A 15,941-nucleotide genomic window follows, 5' to 3' on the forward strand; every position below is an offset into this window, starting at 1 on the left:
GCAGCGCCGACGTGTTCCCACTGTTTGCATCGTGCCTTGCTTTGGACCAGGTGAGTTGGGACGTTACAGGGTAGAAAAGCTGCAAAGTTGCTGCATTAAACGAGTTAATATTTCAAGTAAAAAGCGTTTAACTACTCTGATTTCTGACACAGTGTGGAAAATGGAGCGCGCAATGCCGTGAAAAGGATGCGTGGAAGTGCTAAACGGAGTGGTGATAAAAGCCCTGGAGTAAACTATTATGAATTACCTGTAAACAAACAACCCCAAATAGCAATGCGATGCAATCCAGAACTGGCGGGGAGTTGCCGTTGAACATTGTCACGGATCAAAGCAAAATGCCACATTCTCAACTCTACTCCTGACGCGTCAAATTAATAAAAGTCTGAAAAGCTACAATTAAATAAAGTATTAAGTAAAGCTACGTGAAAATGAAGGTCACTGAAGGAGGTTAAAGAAACTTCATAACTGACATTACTGGCTTGTAAGTGACGGATAATTGCTGCGCAAGGCATCGCTTTTTTGTTTGCTTTTTCAATCCCACCATTCAACCCTTGTTCATTTCACCACACCACTCTTCTCCGTACATGTTGCCTACACACACACACACAGTGCCAAGAGCATCACAAGTAGCTGACGTCAACACTGCTGTAAGAGCGCTGAGAGGCCCCTCCACAGGAGCCATTTTTCAACAAGCACACCCACACTCTGCCAACTTCAGTCCAAACACAAGCAGACTGTCACTCAGTGCACTCTGGGAGGAGGACAGTTGCAAAACAATAGTTTTCCCATCATGGCGAGCCCATTTTGGATGGTTGAACCCAGCGACGAACTTCATCCTCTTCAGCAAGTCAGTACTATTCTGTGGCATTTCCAATAGCCGCATTAGTATGTCTCCCTCAGAGAGAGAGAGAGAGAGAGAGAGCGAGAGCGAGAGCTGCTAAAGTGCATGCACTGCAGAGACGGACCCACAAAGAACGCGCACGAGCCGCCCACGTACGAGCCCTATCTGGCTCTTTCAAACCATCAGCCTTGGAATCACACAGGCTTCTCCAGCGAAACCAATTCTACCAATAACAATAAGGGGTCTAATTGCGAACCAAACTCATGCTCGGTAAACACATTTCCTTTTTACGGAGAATTGGGTGAACCCGAAAGGCAAACAATATGTTACGCTGTGCTTTAAACGCTATTGGACGGCATGACGTCAATCAAACAGCCTGTGGTGAACAAGTCCAAGATGTGCGTCACGTTTGGTGATTGCAGGGCAGATTGATGAAATGATTCATATAAGTGCACATGACTACGTGCACAGCATGGCTCCAAGTGGTCCCTGCACAGATTTGACATGTTCAAATACTTTTACAGCAAAGAAAGCCTGGATTCAAACTTGGGGGCGTTGAGTTTTAAAAAGGCGAGGTCTGATGAACGATGGTGTTGAGTAGCATTGTGGGAAGTGTAGGCTCCAGTCTTTTCAGAGCCTTACCTAGGGATGACAATTTGGGAGATCTCTGCCTCCATTTCAACCACTCTTTGTACAAATCTGTTTTTTCTTCTTTCTTTTTTTTACGTGGACACGTGGTACTGTAAATAGAGTATTGTACATGATGACATTCATATCACACAGAATAATTTACGACTTTCATCTGCATAATTACATCATAATCTACGATTCAGATTGGACCGGGGAGGGGAAGAATCTCGCTCATGCTAAACGGCAGGTTCTTGAAATTTCCATTATTTCCATAAATGGCAGTATGTGAAGGGAGAAATCAGCCACTTTGGGTGGGGGGAGGAGAAGCTCTCTCTCTCTCTCTCTCTCTCTCTCCCCCTCTCACATAATTACATGTTCTATATGTAGTGGTGTGCATAACACCCTATTTAAATAGAAGAACATTTTTTTCAATCACTGCTGTCGGATGAAATGATGGAAGATCAAAAGTTCAACACATGAAAAAGAAATTCCACCGTGTTTTTTTCTGATAATCTTGTGAGCATCATATTTTACCATTTCATCGCAAGAAAAAAAACACTTTGTAATAAAAACAACATAAATGGATGAAAAACATCATAAGACACCGAAAAGGAAAATCTTTTCTTCACTCAAACAAGACACAATTTCCAGATTTAAAACCCAAAAGAACTCATTAATCAATCCAAAATCATATTTAGTCGCCACATTGTGTCAGCATGTGTATCAAAAGAGGGGGAAAATGCCCTCTCACCAATTAAATAAATAGAACAAAAGCCAGCCAGTAGGCATGTTTTTTCAGCAGATGGCCTTCGAGTCTGGATACATACTGCACTTTTATACGCAATGGAATATTTCTTGAAGTTAATTCAACACAGGCTGGACAGTGGGAGGCTGATAGGACCAGAACGTTGATTATGAACGGTAAATTTGGGGATCTAGTTGTGGAACAAAAATAACTGCAGAAACTGATCGCTGCTAAGATGAGAATGAATCATTTTCCTGGACAAATGAAAGCTGAACATGCCCGTCTTTACCCCGCATTGATTGGAAATATCTTCACTATTCATAAACTGTGAGTGCCTTGTGTTTACGTGAGTGCGTGCTTGATTTATACGCATTTTACTGTGATTGAGTCCTTGACTGTCCCTTTAAATGTTAACGGCTTTGCCATGACTTTTCATGGACAACAACACTTCATACATAATGCATTTTGACCACAAAGCAATCCCAGCGACCTCACGCGGCGATTCGCACCAGGAGCAGACGCCTCACCTGCTGCCGGGTGCTACGCCAAGCGTGACAGAAAAGTGATCAGCGAACGTGACAACGCGGGGTAAGAGAAGAGGCGGGCGGGGGGCAAAAAAAACCCGGTTGAGTGCTGATGAACATTTGAGCATTTTCTACATGCCTGAAGGAATTCCATTAACCATTCTGATTAAAGTAATCACTGGAGCCATCGGTGCCTGTCAGATGCCATCCCTGCCCTCTCAATTACCCAGATCTCCTTGAACTCAATTGCTCGCATCATCATGGAGTCTGGGTGGCAGGCTAGAAAGGAGAGCGCGCAGAGGACGAGGCATCTCTGGCAAGGAGGGTTGGGGCGGTAGGTGAGGCGATGCTGGAGCATATGGAACACGTCCACCCCCTCTATTTGTCTCGGTACACATATTAGCCTAATTACCGTTTATTGTTGCCACGTCGGCTGGTGCGGACCAAATGTGGAAAAACTAAGTGCACCGGTTTACAAGACAAATACTCAGCAAGTGACTCTTTGCACGTTCAGTTGAGCTGTATTTACATCTACAGCTGCCACTAACACTTATGTTCATACCTATTCATCTGCAGATTGTTTCCTCGTTTGGTTTTGTTCAACAACATAATACGTTAACGATCATATTAGACAAAGAAGAGAAGCCAACCCTGAAAGTTTAAAAGCTGCAAGGGCCTGAAGGGGGCACCACTTAAACGTGAGGCTTTGTCTTGTACAATGTCTTAAACAGCAGTAAATCAGCCCTTTGCGTGTGTAGCGTCAAGCTGTTTTTATTTACCACAAACACCGAATTCTGCCAGCACCATCTGATGAGCTACAAAGCACAATTCTGAGCAAAATAAACTGTTAACTCAAATCCAGGAAATGTTTAATTAGCCTGGCATGTCCAGCGTCAACCGTTTTTTTGCTGCTTCGAAGTTAAGCTGAAAATAGCAGAGTGATGAGCCAACACTTGGAAGCTTGGACGGCTTTCACGTGTTGTACAATTCCACGATGATTAACTCTCAAATGGTGCGGAAGGAAGAAAACATTGGAACACGAGCTGCCCATTGCCGTCCCCCCCCCCCCCCTGCTACCTCGCCTCTTCATCTGAAAGCAGTTGGAGTATTTCCTTACTTTCCTGAGCTCGGGGGGCCCCAAGCACACACTTGCACGCCGTCTTCTGAACTTTCCCTGTTTTGGCTTAGTCATCGAGCAAAGAGCGAGACTGCTGTGACACATCTGCACCCCCATCACGCCTTGCGTTGCATCAGCCACGCCTCTGATTCAGCACAATGGGTTGAGCCCTAAATCTGGGGGGGGGGGGCTCTTGTGCAGCATGAGGCAACACGAGGCGAGGCATTTCATCTCAGAACTTCTTTTCCGAATACAGATGTTGACCACTGCAGGAATCTCACTGTTTGCTTTGCAGGGCGCGCTGGGATCATTTGAACTGCATCAAATGTGATTGGGGCGAACTAAAGAGAGCTAGGAAGCTTATGAAAGGCTATAAATTGAAGAACCCAAGAAGGCATAATAAACTCTTTGCCCTTCCTTGATGCCTCCATTTGTGTTAAGACCTTAAGAGCCCATTGGCTGATTAAACGCATTATTTCAACTGGCAAGACATCCCCCCCCCCCCCCCCCACCCTTCCTCTCTCTCTGCACACACTACATCCCATTCTGCAGTGCGATGCTTCATGCACCCATTACTCTTGGCCAATGTACTGGCCAATGTTGTGCCGTGTCATAACAGTGATAAATATCCACGCTGGGAGTTTGGGTGAGCAGAATGTACATATACGCACAGATACAGTAATAACAAAACTCATTATGCATGCATGATTCAATGATTATGTAATTGTGCTCAATCCGGGGTTTTTTTTCTTCTTCTCTTACTGGAGTTCTGTGAATTTAGCCAAATCATCCTGAAGAATGTAATATTGTAGGAAATTAAAAGAATCTGACATTTTATACATTTTGTCATTGCACGGATACATTTTTTTTTCCATATTGGCATCAGGAAAAATAAATAAAAATCCACATTGAAAAATGTCAACACTGTGCCATCCCATAGGCCACCAATGCTGGCCAACTGCACACACTTCTTGGCTGTGATTCACATCCCCTGCTACATGTATGACACATCCACAGTTACTTGGTTCCAGGACTCCTTGTCTCCCAAATGGTGCCTTCTGTTCTCATTCTGGGCCTCCATGAAAAGATCCACCAAAAGAAGGACCCTGAGCAGACCGGTTTCATTTTCCATCTTTTTCACTGTAAAAATATAAAAAGGCAGCTGACACACCACTGATATTTATCAAAGATGACTAATTGCAGCTTATCTTATTATAAATCTACAATAATCCCGATAATTCCCTGAAAATGAAGAAACCGATTGACACTGACACAGCCTCTCCAGAGAGATCCCTGCCCGTCTCAGTTAGGGAACATTGAATTCCTAAATGGTGACGCTCGCCGCACACTGAAGATGGTGGCACAGTGCATCCTTTGCATTTTTAAAGACCTAATTTGCATATTGTATTTAAGTGGGTCAATTGAAGAGTATCTTAAAGTCCAACTGAAATGAGGGTGCATTATTTTTCTTTTCTGCTACAGCATGGGGAGACATCTATCCATGATATTTTCTGTTGTCATGATGGAGACCCCCTTTCCCTTTATTTGTCTGCGTCGTTGAAGACCTTATTTTGACACAACCAATCAAATCTTGCAGAGCAGACGGTCACACCACAGCCTGCAACACATTAGCTGTAGCTCTGCCACATTAGCTTTCCTGCTAAAGTCTCCTCATCCAAACACAAACGCACCTTCGCTTTGTTGTTTGTGAACGAGCCACCAAACAAACATCCGCTGGGGGAGATAGCTAATTAGCTGCTCAGCTGCAGAGCATTAAAGAGAACGGAAGCGCACCTGCAAATGCCACATCGGTCCAGTCGGACGCTGAGGTGGATCTGACTCTTTAATACCACTAACTGTCTTCCCGTGACATGTGGGCTACAGGGTATGTTTGTTCACTTTGTGTCTGTTTCCCTAAGGTGCAACACTGCTGTCAATTAAACACGGCGAGGGACACGCCCCTCAGGCCAGCTCAGCCGAAAAAGAGCATTTCTAATGTTTCCCCAAATACCTTTTTTTCATCATTTTAATAATAAAACTGACATTAAAACACACATAAAAAAAAGAAAAAAAACATTTTGACAACGAAAAGGGATGAGTAAATGTGATTTCAGTTGGACTTCAACAAACAATGTAAACAAGCGCATAAAAGATAATAAAAAAACATGCACCATTTTCCAAAATATCGTTTCCTAAGTAAGGAATGCTGCTGAAAGTATTTACTTCTGAAACCAATTGAAAAAAATAATAAGGGATGAGAAATGGCTGGACACCAAGCCCTAAATTCAGAATCCCGCATCGACCTCCTGTCTTAATCAGCGTGCACGTTTATACCCATTGACTTTGTCAAGATTGCTAACATAGCATTTAGTTTCAACTCCAATGATGGTTACATAAATGACCAAATCGTCATCATTTGCCAGGCAGGAACGTGGATGCTGTTGTCATGGTATAATTGCAAAGGGACAGCCTCAGATAATGCTCATTGATTGAGACCCATTGATTCTAATCCGCACTGAGACACTAGCTGCCCCTCTGAGTGAGGCAAATAGACTGTGCCTGTATCGGCTTTGTGAGTCCACAACATAGCAAATTCTTACTGGCCAATGTATTGCTGTTTGATTTCAAAATGAAACAACTTTTAGCCCCAGGGCACCCGTAATCCACACCGTTTTCTTCATTTGTGAATGTGAAAATAAATCGGACCGAACCCAAATGGCCTTTATATTGTCACGAACCAGCCTCAGTTTCCTCATCAGCACATTATATGAACCTGACATCATGTTTATTCGATGACAATAACATAGTTTGGTCAATATAGTGCAATAAGTGCAAAGCAATCAAAACAAATAAAGTTGATAAGGGATAGAGAATCTGCGAACGCTTGTATGAAAATAGGTGTTACATTGATTAAAATATCAGTATTACACAACATAATTAATACTTCAAATATCATTTATGAATTTTGTTTTGTTCTACATATTAAGAATGAATACCCATATTCATTTTTAATACAATAATCTCCTTTATGAGAGCTCATTGAAGGCTAACCCGCCTTCCAATTCCAAAAAGTGCAGAAAGCATACAAAGACACTTTTTTTTTTCATCTTCTTCAAATGACAGTCTTTTTTGAACATTCGGGGTGTGCCACTTTCAAAAAAAGCCACTTTCACAATGCAGAGCTACAGTAAATGAAACTACAAACATAAGCCTTTCCAGAGGATCATGGAGTATGATGACACAGGTAATATTGATGTAGAATCAAAAGTTTTGAAAAGACATGGCAGATTATATCAATAAATACTTACTTACAGACTACAGCAGGAAATAGTCCTACACAGTTTCGATGATCTGCTGTACAGTGTTTTTGTCCAAGAGTGTGGTTTTATAAACATTTCTTTTCTGATTCACAATATACCTTATGTATGGTTATAATCCTGAAAATGAAGCTGTGTAAGATTTACCTGTACACTTACATTTTGTGTGTTATTCAATCTTCACCATAGAAAAATAGATTTTGCATCATCAGTTAAGTAGAGCAATTTTGTTCATCCGTGTTTCAGAAAGCTGTATCCATTCCTGTAATGTCATGTTTCAGAAATAAGAATAAGATTGTTCGGCACACCCCGTTACAACTCCTTTTGCTTGTGTGTGTCGTGCCAAGGCACCCAATAAACTGAGCCACTGTTTCAAGGAGGGTCAAGAGAAAAAAAATGCTTCATCACATTCATGATTCTGTTGCTCAGAACTGGCTGAAGGTGGTCTGTTTCTCAAGAACTTCGAGGTAATCGGGCTCAGACTGCAGTTTAGCTTTCAGCTCCAAATACTCATTTCTGTTGGGCTCAACATAAACAGTACTGGGTGCCGTGCCATAGAGCACTGTTTCTCTTATCCTCTCCGGGTGCAAGAACTGACGTCTGACATCAAAATTTGGGTTGTACGTGTACGACACAGGCCCTGTGTACTTGTACTCTAAATTGCCGCCTGCTGGGATGGACGGGATTGACGGATGGGGGGGCTGCTTATCGTGATCGAGGATGCCTCTGAAGAAATGGTCTGCATCCGGGATAGGGGAGGGGTTCTCACGTGGCTCGATGGTGCTAACACTGTACGCAGGACTCCTCATCGTACTGCTATCCCTCTCATCATCCGGGGTACTCCTGTACGTGACTTTGAGCTCATGGAGGTCACGGTAATCCTCCACTGTGTTGCCTTCTCGTGACCTGTAAATGGGGTTTTTGCACATATGGCCCATGGGGTGGGGGATATACTCATAGACGTGGCCGGCTGGGGCCTTGATTTTGGGGCCGGAGCGGTTGCTGTAGAGGCTGTACTGCAAGTTAAAAGAGCTGACATCCGAATTGTTGGTGCTAGTGCGGTCACTCTGGGACTTTTTGCGCTTTTTCATCACGACTACAAACAGCCCCGCGGCCACGAAGACAGACATGATGAAGACGAGCAGGAGGCTGAGGATGAGGACAGAGAGGGGGACGGTGCTGCTGGGGGTGTTGAACTTCTGCGGCGCGCCCGTGGTCACGACCCTGTCGTCCATGGGCTCGTCCGTGGGGGGCGTCGGAGAGACGTTAGCGTCAGAGTAGTCCGGGCAGAGCTGCTCCGACTGGATGGAGCGCACGTCCATTCCTGTGTGGCGCCGTGGCGTTTCGCACACGATCTCGTTGACCACGGTGCCTGCGCTGAGCTGCTCCAGCCATATCTTCATTCCCACTATGTCACAGGAGCAGTCCCAGGGGTTTTCAAACAGATCCATCTGCAACAGCAGCTTCAGCTGATCTAAAACACCACTCACGGGCAGGTTTTGGAAATGGTTGTTGCGAAGATTGAGTCGAGACAGGGAGAGGCTGGAAAAGATGCCCACGGGTAAAGTTTTCAGAAGGTTGTTGTTGAGGAAGAGCAGCTGGAGATTAGGGAGGTAGCGGAAAGTGCCCGCATCGACATCCTTGATTTTGTTGTACTCTAAATAAAGATACTGCAAGTTCTGCAAACCAAAAAACATTTCTCCTGTAAGCCTGTCCATGAGATTACCATTCAAATACAGCCTACGCAGGTTGGTTAAATCCCCAAAAGCCCGGTCGTGGATCAGACTTATCCTGTTGTTTCCCAGGTGAAGCAAATCCAATCCAACGGCATCCACGAAATCTGATCTCCGCACCACAGGGATGTAATTTCCAGTGAGATACATTTTTTTAGGATTGTATGGCTTGGGTTTTAGATCAGAAATGCTTTCAATCTTTCTCTCTTGGCAGTTGACATTCAGCCCGATCTCGGATATCTGCAGGTTGCACGTGCAGGCAGCTGGACAGTCCAAAGGCACAGGAGATTTGGTCTGAAAAGCAATGATGGGGCCATAATTGTAAGGGTTACCGCCAGGTATTCGGGACGTGGGCTTTAACCTAGTTCTGTTAAATTGCCGTGTGCCCTTAGTCGGCCTAGAGGAGGACCTAAAAACAGCCGAGGAGGTGGCGGAGGCGGTGACAGCAGCAGGTGTGGTATGGTAATATCCATTGGTGCTGCTAGGGGGTGCAGGCCTGATAGTGTCTTCCAAGGGTCTTCTTGGGCAGAGCTCCTGCTTGGACACCTCATCCAGGTCCCTACCGTGGAGCCTGAACGGAGTCGAGCACACCACTTCCCCCACCAGAGCCGTGTAGGCTATACTCTCCAGCCAAGCCTTCAGAGCAATCAGCTCGCAGGAGCAATTCCACGGGTTCTCCTCCAGTTGTAATTCCACGACTTTGTCCATGTGCTCCAAGAGGCCGATGTAGGGGAACATCTTTAACCGGTTCCCCCTCAGGTCCAAGTGCGTAAGGGGGACATTCCGGAAGATATTCGTGGGCAGAGCAGAGAGCAGGTTGTCGTTTAAAATCATCACTGTCAGTTGGTGTAGTTTGCTCAAGGCATTGGGCTCTATATTGTTGATGTAATTATAATCAATCTGAAGGTATTCCAAACTCTCCAGTCCGACAAAGGTGTCGTCCCTCATGAACTCAATCTTGTTGTTATTCAGGTGCAGCCTTTTTAATCCCTGGAGTCCATTGAAGGCACCTGACTCTATCTCCGAGATATCATTGTTCCCCAAGTGCAGGATGGTCACTCCTGTGTAATTGATGAAATCATTGACTGACAGCTTCTTCAGGAGGTTCCCTGTCAGCAGGAGGTGGTACACGGAGAAATGGACCGGGCTGATCTCAGTCAGTCTGATGATGCCCCGGTTCTCGCAGCTCACCGTCAGGATCCCTTCCTTCTCCTCGCACGTACACAGGTTCCGACAGATCTCCCCATAATTGTCATACATCTCGACCAGCCTCAGAGATGATGCAATCAGAAGGATTATTTTGAGGATCCAGATATGCATTTTTCCTGGGAGAGGATGCCCCAGCTCACTCAAGTGCGATATGAGGTGTCATCTAAAAAGGAGGAAAAGAAAAGGACGGGTTCTGTTTTATAGAGCATTGAAAACAAAATCCAACACATGTGACTGTGACAAAATGCAATCACAGTACTGAACAACTGACAGAGCAGACCCTGGTGAACAAGTATCCATAACAAACACACAGGCAAAGACAAGTGGACCCATTAATGTTTGTTCATTATGCAGATGTGTTGTGTCGGGACCGTTGTTTTTTTTTGGGGGGGGGGGGGGGGGGGTTGAGGGCGTCAGAGAAGAAGCGAGCTGGATGAATGTTTAATAAATGCATACTTAAACGATAATATATAATCAAGCAGATGACACAGCTACCCGCGGTGGATGGCCACTGCGCATTTTTGATAGCTCGCCTGAATTCCAATCTATCTTGGGAGGGGACAAAAAAAAACCTTCGCCATCCACCGCGTGCAGCCTGATATATCTGGTCATTTACTTATTCAATCTCTTGAGAATTCGTTCTCACAAAGAAAAAAGATATATATATATATATATATATACATATATATATATACATATATATGCATGTGTATCACATCACTTCGTGTGACGGATGATGTTGCGTTTTTTCCCGATTTAATCATTCACATAAACTAACATTAAAATCCCAAAGATGCAACTCCTGTAACCGTGAAGATTTCTCACTTACCCCACATACCCGACGACTTGGTAACAGTGGGGAAACTGTCGGATCCCTTCTCTCCACCTCCGTCCAAACAACATAAGACCGGGGATTGTATTCGCCTGATTAAACCGATCCCGGGTAAAACGATGACGCCAAATGCAGGCTCTCATAAAGGAATCGTGTGAGAGAAGCACTTCGTGATCATCTTAAAATCCGGCCTGCGATAGAAAATGTGAAAGTCAGCCTACAAGGCGACAGTCGCAGCATTTCATGTGCCCACGGGCGGAAAAAAAAGAAAAAAAGAAACGAGAGGAGTTGATCAAAGGCAAATCAGCAAGCGCTGTTGATCTCGTGGCGGATCTATGATCGAAATTGCATTTTGACGGGGAGTAAATAATTCTATAATCAAGTATTCACGTATGGCATCTGCGATATAGAAGGCTACAGATAGTCCCTCTCTCCCGTTCTCTCCGCCATAGACGCGTGAGTGCGCGCACTCACACACACACGTTCTGTCTGTGTGCGCTCCTTAAAAGAACACAAAAGCCTACACATCGACCCAGTGAATCTCCCTAAATATGCGCGTTTTAACACACGAGAACACGCACGACTGTTACACACGATTGGGGCGCCCGCTTTCATGTCATTCCGTCTCAGACCTGAGTGTGTGTTGCCATAAAGCGAAGAAATACCCATTGCCTCTGGACATAAAATAGATAACTTGGAAGCCTGTGCGTCTATCGCCGCCGGCTATGCCCGTGCGGAGGCAGTGCTGTTTTTCGTAACGAATACAACTGTGATGATATATATGTGAGCATAAAAAAAACTGCAGGTTTTGTATTGCAATAGCAGCCGCAGACAGCTTGCTTAACGGCATCTTAAAAAACGGGATCAACTTCGGCAATGCAACGGGGGTTTGGAACTAGATTTCAGCACCACGGACAGATCCCCCCCGAAATAATGTTAAAGCACATAACGCCTCAGCGCAGACGGGCGTTAGAAAGAGAGAGACAGAAAAAAAACATTGTCCTCTTACCGTGCTGATCCCGGTAAACGGCAAAGCATCCCGAAAATCACGACTGTGCCTGTCTTTTTGCTCCAACCTCAGTGGAAACATGGGTATGGCTGATTTCACCGCCCGCACTCCCGTCGGGTGTCAACAAAATATAAAAAAGAAACACTTAAAGTCAAGTCTCCTCGGTGTTTAGCTCCATAAAGCAGGCATCGAAGAGCACATATACAGTCTCATTCAGGCCAATAACGTGACTGCCCGCGCGGCAAAACGGGCTCCTGTATTCTTCCAGCAGCGACAGAAATTAGCAGCAGCAGCATCTCGGAAAAACAGCCAAAACCAAAGTTCGAACATGGTAAAGAAAAGGGGGCGAAGGAAAACTCGGTAATCCCACATCAGACGAGACTTGCCGCATGCATTTTAACTGTGCCTTTCATCCATGCGCACTGGCGAAGCGGAGGAGAGAGGCACGGATCCCCTTGTCTGCTGCCAGTGGTGCGGCTTACCACTGTATGTATAGATCTGTCCAAGGTCTCTTTTATTTCAATTGCCACACTGTTCAGATCGACCGGAGATCAGCGGATATGTTCCTCCAGACTCTGATGCAGGAATCCGATCCCCCTTTTCTTTTTGCTCCAGCCCTGCATTGCTCATAACATATCCGACAAATATACACACGAGCTTTATCTTCCCACCAACGTTTCAACTTGTGGAACTTGATCTTGGTTGGTGTAAAAAAAGCAGCGCATCCCCTACAGCGATCGGACTTAATATGAAACAATTACCGTAGTATATGGCGGGCGAAATCACTCGTAAAAACGCATAAATCCGCCCCCAATCTCAGGACTGTCACAGCACGGAAATGAAAAGCAATGTAATGCGTGCAATACTCTTTAAGGGGGTATGGTAATGTGGAGGAGGTTGGGGTGTGTGTGTGTGTGTGTGTGTGTGTGTGTGTGTGGAGGGGGGAGTGGTGGGGCTGGAATGGAGAAGAGGGAGGCTGGAAGAAGACCCGTAGAGGGCAGCACAATGATGATGAAAAAGGCAGCTTGCGTTTCCAGGCTGCACTTTGTTATTTGGTGTATTTCAATTCAGCAGCAACAGCCATTTGATTTGTCACTCAGAGCTGTTTGCCTGTTTTCTACCAAGCTGGGGCATCTTATTCCCATTCCTTAGAGAGCTAAGACACAGCTTTTTTCTTTGGGTTTTGAATTCTTCCCAACGAGCCTTTTAATTTCCTCGGAGAGAAGCTGTATATGGCCCGACGCTCATGCCTCTTCATTGTTCAGTCTGGAAAGACATTCCATGAACAGCCTTCAAAATGATTGCAGAACTGCCGGAATACATGTACTTATTATCAGCACGTTGTTCCTACCCTCGCCCCCCTTTATGTGGGGTGACAAACAATCTGAATACCTTCGACACCGCGACTTGCCCGAACAAAAGGAACATCCTCGTTTGAATTGACCGCATCAGCTCACAGTGCTATAGACGACGCCCACGAAGCCGACCTTCAACCTTTAACTCAGCAGCGTAGGTATTAAACATTGGAGACAAATAAGGTCAAGCAAGCACTCATCCGCGCACCTCATATCTCTTTGTGGACGCTTCCAAAACACAAGGATTAAGCCAGTCGTCCCAGAAAAACACACACACTTACAAGAGATCTGCATTGAAAGAAATGAATGTACTGCACGCAGGATTAGGCTTAATCCAGTTTTGCACCAAATACTCTCGCCCGCTAATGCCGCCATGTTGCTGAAAGCTCTCTGTATTCGACCAAATCGTGGCTTATTGTTGAAAGAGCAAATCAAGTGGAAGCCACGGCTGCCCTCTCACTGTGGGACAAGAAAACTTTAGAAGCACTTAACTAAAGCCTGAACAGAAAATCGAATTAAATCTCTTATATGGTGGGGCCGCCATGTCCAAAGAGATGTCCCACTTAGTCAGTATTGTGTGGTAATAAGTCAAATATGCTCTCTTTAGCATGCGCCAAGCGTCAATAAGCGGATGTGGCATCCATGCCGCCTCTCCCAACTCTGGCGCAGAGATGCTTTGAATTATCTTAAAGTCTCTGTAATCGTATTAACAGTGGTCTAGCCTGTGGGGATGGACAAATGGGTATCCGCGGAACTCCGGCTAGGATACAGACATGGGATGCATGCAGGGTGTGTGCTCCCTCCCTCTGCAAGGGAATGTGGCTGGCTCCCCTGAGAGACATCGTGGCATCAAAGGGAGGAGAGTTAGCTTGGTGTACTGCTGATGGGAGAGGTACATACCCTCGATAAAGTAACATCTGGGTAATGAGGGCGTGTTTTACAGCTATAACTTGTATAAAAGTGTGTCTGTACAGGGGAATGTTTTCACGTGCACCCTTTTTTCTGTGCACACAAACATGAATCTCTCCCTCGCAAAGGCTAATGGGTTCCTCCAAACACAAAAGCTATTATCATAGATCAGCTGCATTTAACATGTCATATTATAATCAGGTCTGGCACAAATTATGAAGTAATTAAATGCAAATAAAAGTTCATGCCACGTAACATGCATCTTTGCATGAACCTGTCTTGATGTATTTCTTTTAACCATGTTGAGAAGGATTTCAGTATTAGCATAATAGCTATGAAGGGATGCTACGTTAGGGTCAAGCAGTTGATATCCGTTCCATTTCTAACATATTTGAGCTTTATTTTCTGTTTAATTTGGCTCCAGTTTGCCGGCACATTGGCAATGGTTCGTTACTGTTGGCACGGCAACCGCTGGTGTGACTCTGCCAGACAAGCATTATGAATGTGAACAAAGGTTTAGTCCAGGTACTGCAGTTAGAGAGAGCTCCATCTTCACAAAATATGCTTCTCGGGAGGCAAGTAATAAACTCCATCTCTGACACTGAGAAATAAAAATGTGTTTGAACTCTATTCAAAGCACGGAAGTGAACTATGAACATGGGATTCTTGTGAGCACATGCACAATTCAATATTAATATGCTTTTGTGGAATGAATTCATCGGAGTTGTGTTGTCGGAGATATTAAAGACAAATGATTGTGGGAGACAGGCTGGGAGCCAGAAGCAGTGGGCAGGGGGAATAATTAAATGTGTCTAAAAGAAAACATCTCAGTGGGGACATACAATGCAGCGCCGCACCATTGGTTGGTTTCGCAATTTGTTTGACAATGCTGTGTTTGTGAACAAATCTTCCAGGAACTTAATGGAATTTTACAATTCTGCTTGATAAATTAATTGGGGCTTAGTGTGTAAGCGTGATTTCTTTTACTCAACCTTTATCCATGTAAGGTCAGCTTAAACAAAAAAACAACCTCTTAATCCTGTCAGACCTGGAATCTGATTTCCAACGATCAAGTATCGTGGCTTTATGGAACGATATTCCATATTCATGGTGATAGAAAAGCTATAATCTAAAGGCCTCAACTGTTCTACTTGTTTCTAAATCATCATGCAGAACTTGTGAGATCTCATCTGGCTGATAAAAAGATGCAGTGGCGGATTACGGAACGTTTCTCTGTGAGAAATTGCTTTACATCAACAATGACTAAACCCTGGATGCACCACTTGGCCCTGTAATGGAATGAAGGCTAATGAGAAAACCAAGAACGGATGCTTTGGGAAAGTGAAAGCGTTCTATTGCTAATTCACTCCACCAATCATGCCACCAAATGGATTTGGTTTTTTCAGTGCCACATCGAATGCAACTCGCATGAAAGCAATACACAGCATGTATTTCATTGTGGGAACTCTATTTAACATATGCAAAGAAATATGAATAATCTGTGACTTAGAATGCCTCTCTACCTCCTTGTAAATAATAGTGACTGATCTTACAGGCAGTCCTTGAACATTATCAGATTTGATAAAAAGCTTCATGCAGCAGGAGCAGCAGATTGTTTGAGATAATTAAAGGTGATATTCAGCACTTTCATTCACCAAGGCTGTAAAGAGTAGAACCATACGAAGCTGTTATAAACAGAAAAAAAAGATGTGGTCGTGGA

General features: G+C 44.5%; 1 protein-coding gene across 1 annotated transcript; it reads right to left on the minus strand.

Annotated features, from left to right (window-relative positions):
- Nucleotides 1-7,599: 7,599 nt before the first annotated feature.
- Nucleotides 7,600-10,227, minus strand: slitrk5 (SLIT and NTRK like family member 5; the record flags this gene model as incomplete). The annotated part of the gene is made up of 1 exon (XM_079296722.1): nucleotides 7,600-10,227. The coding sequence occupies one exon, from the start codon at nucleotides 10,225-10,227 to the stop codon at nucleotides 7,600-7,602; it is 2,628 nt and encodes an 875-aa protein (XP_079152848.1).
- Between the last annotated feature and the right edge of the window lie 5,714 nt (nucleotides 10,228-15,941).

The sequence above is a fragment of the Melanostigma gelatinosum genome, assembly GCF_949748355.1.
Source record: "Melanostigma gelatinosum genome assembly, chromosome: 24".
Classification (NCBI taxonomy): Eukaryota; Metazoa; Chordata; class Actinopteri; order Perciformes; family Zoarcidae; genus Melanostigma; species Melanostigma gelatinosum.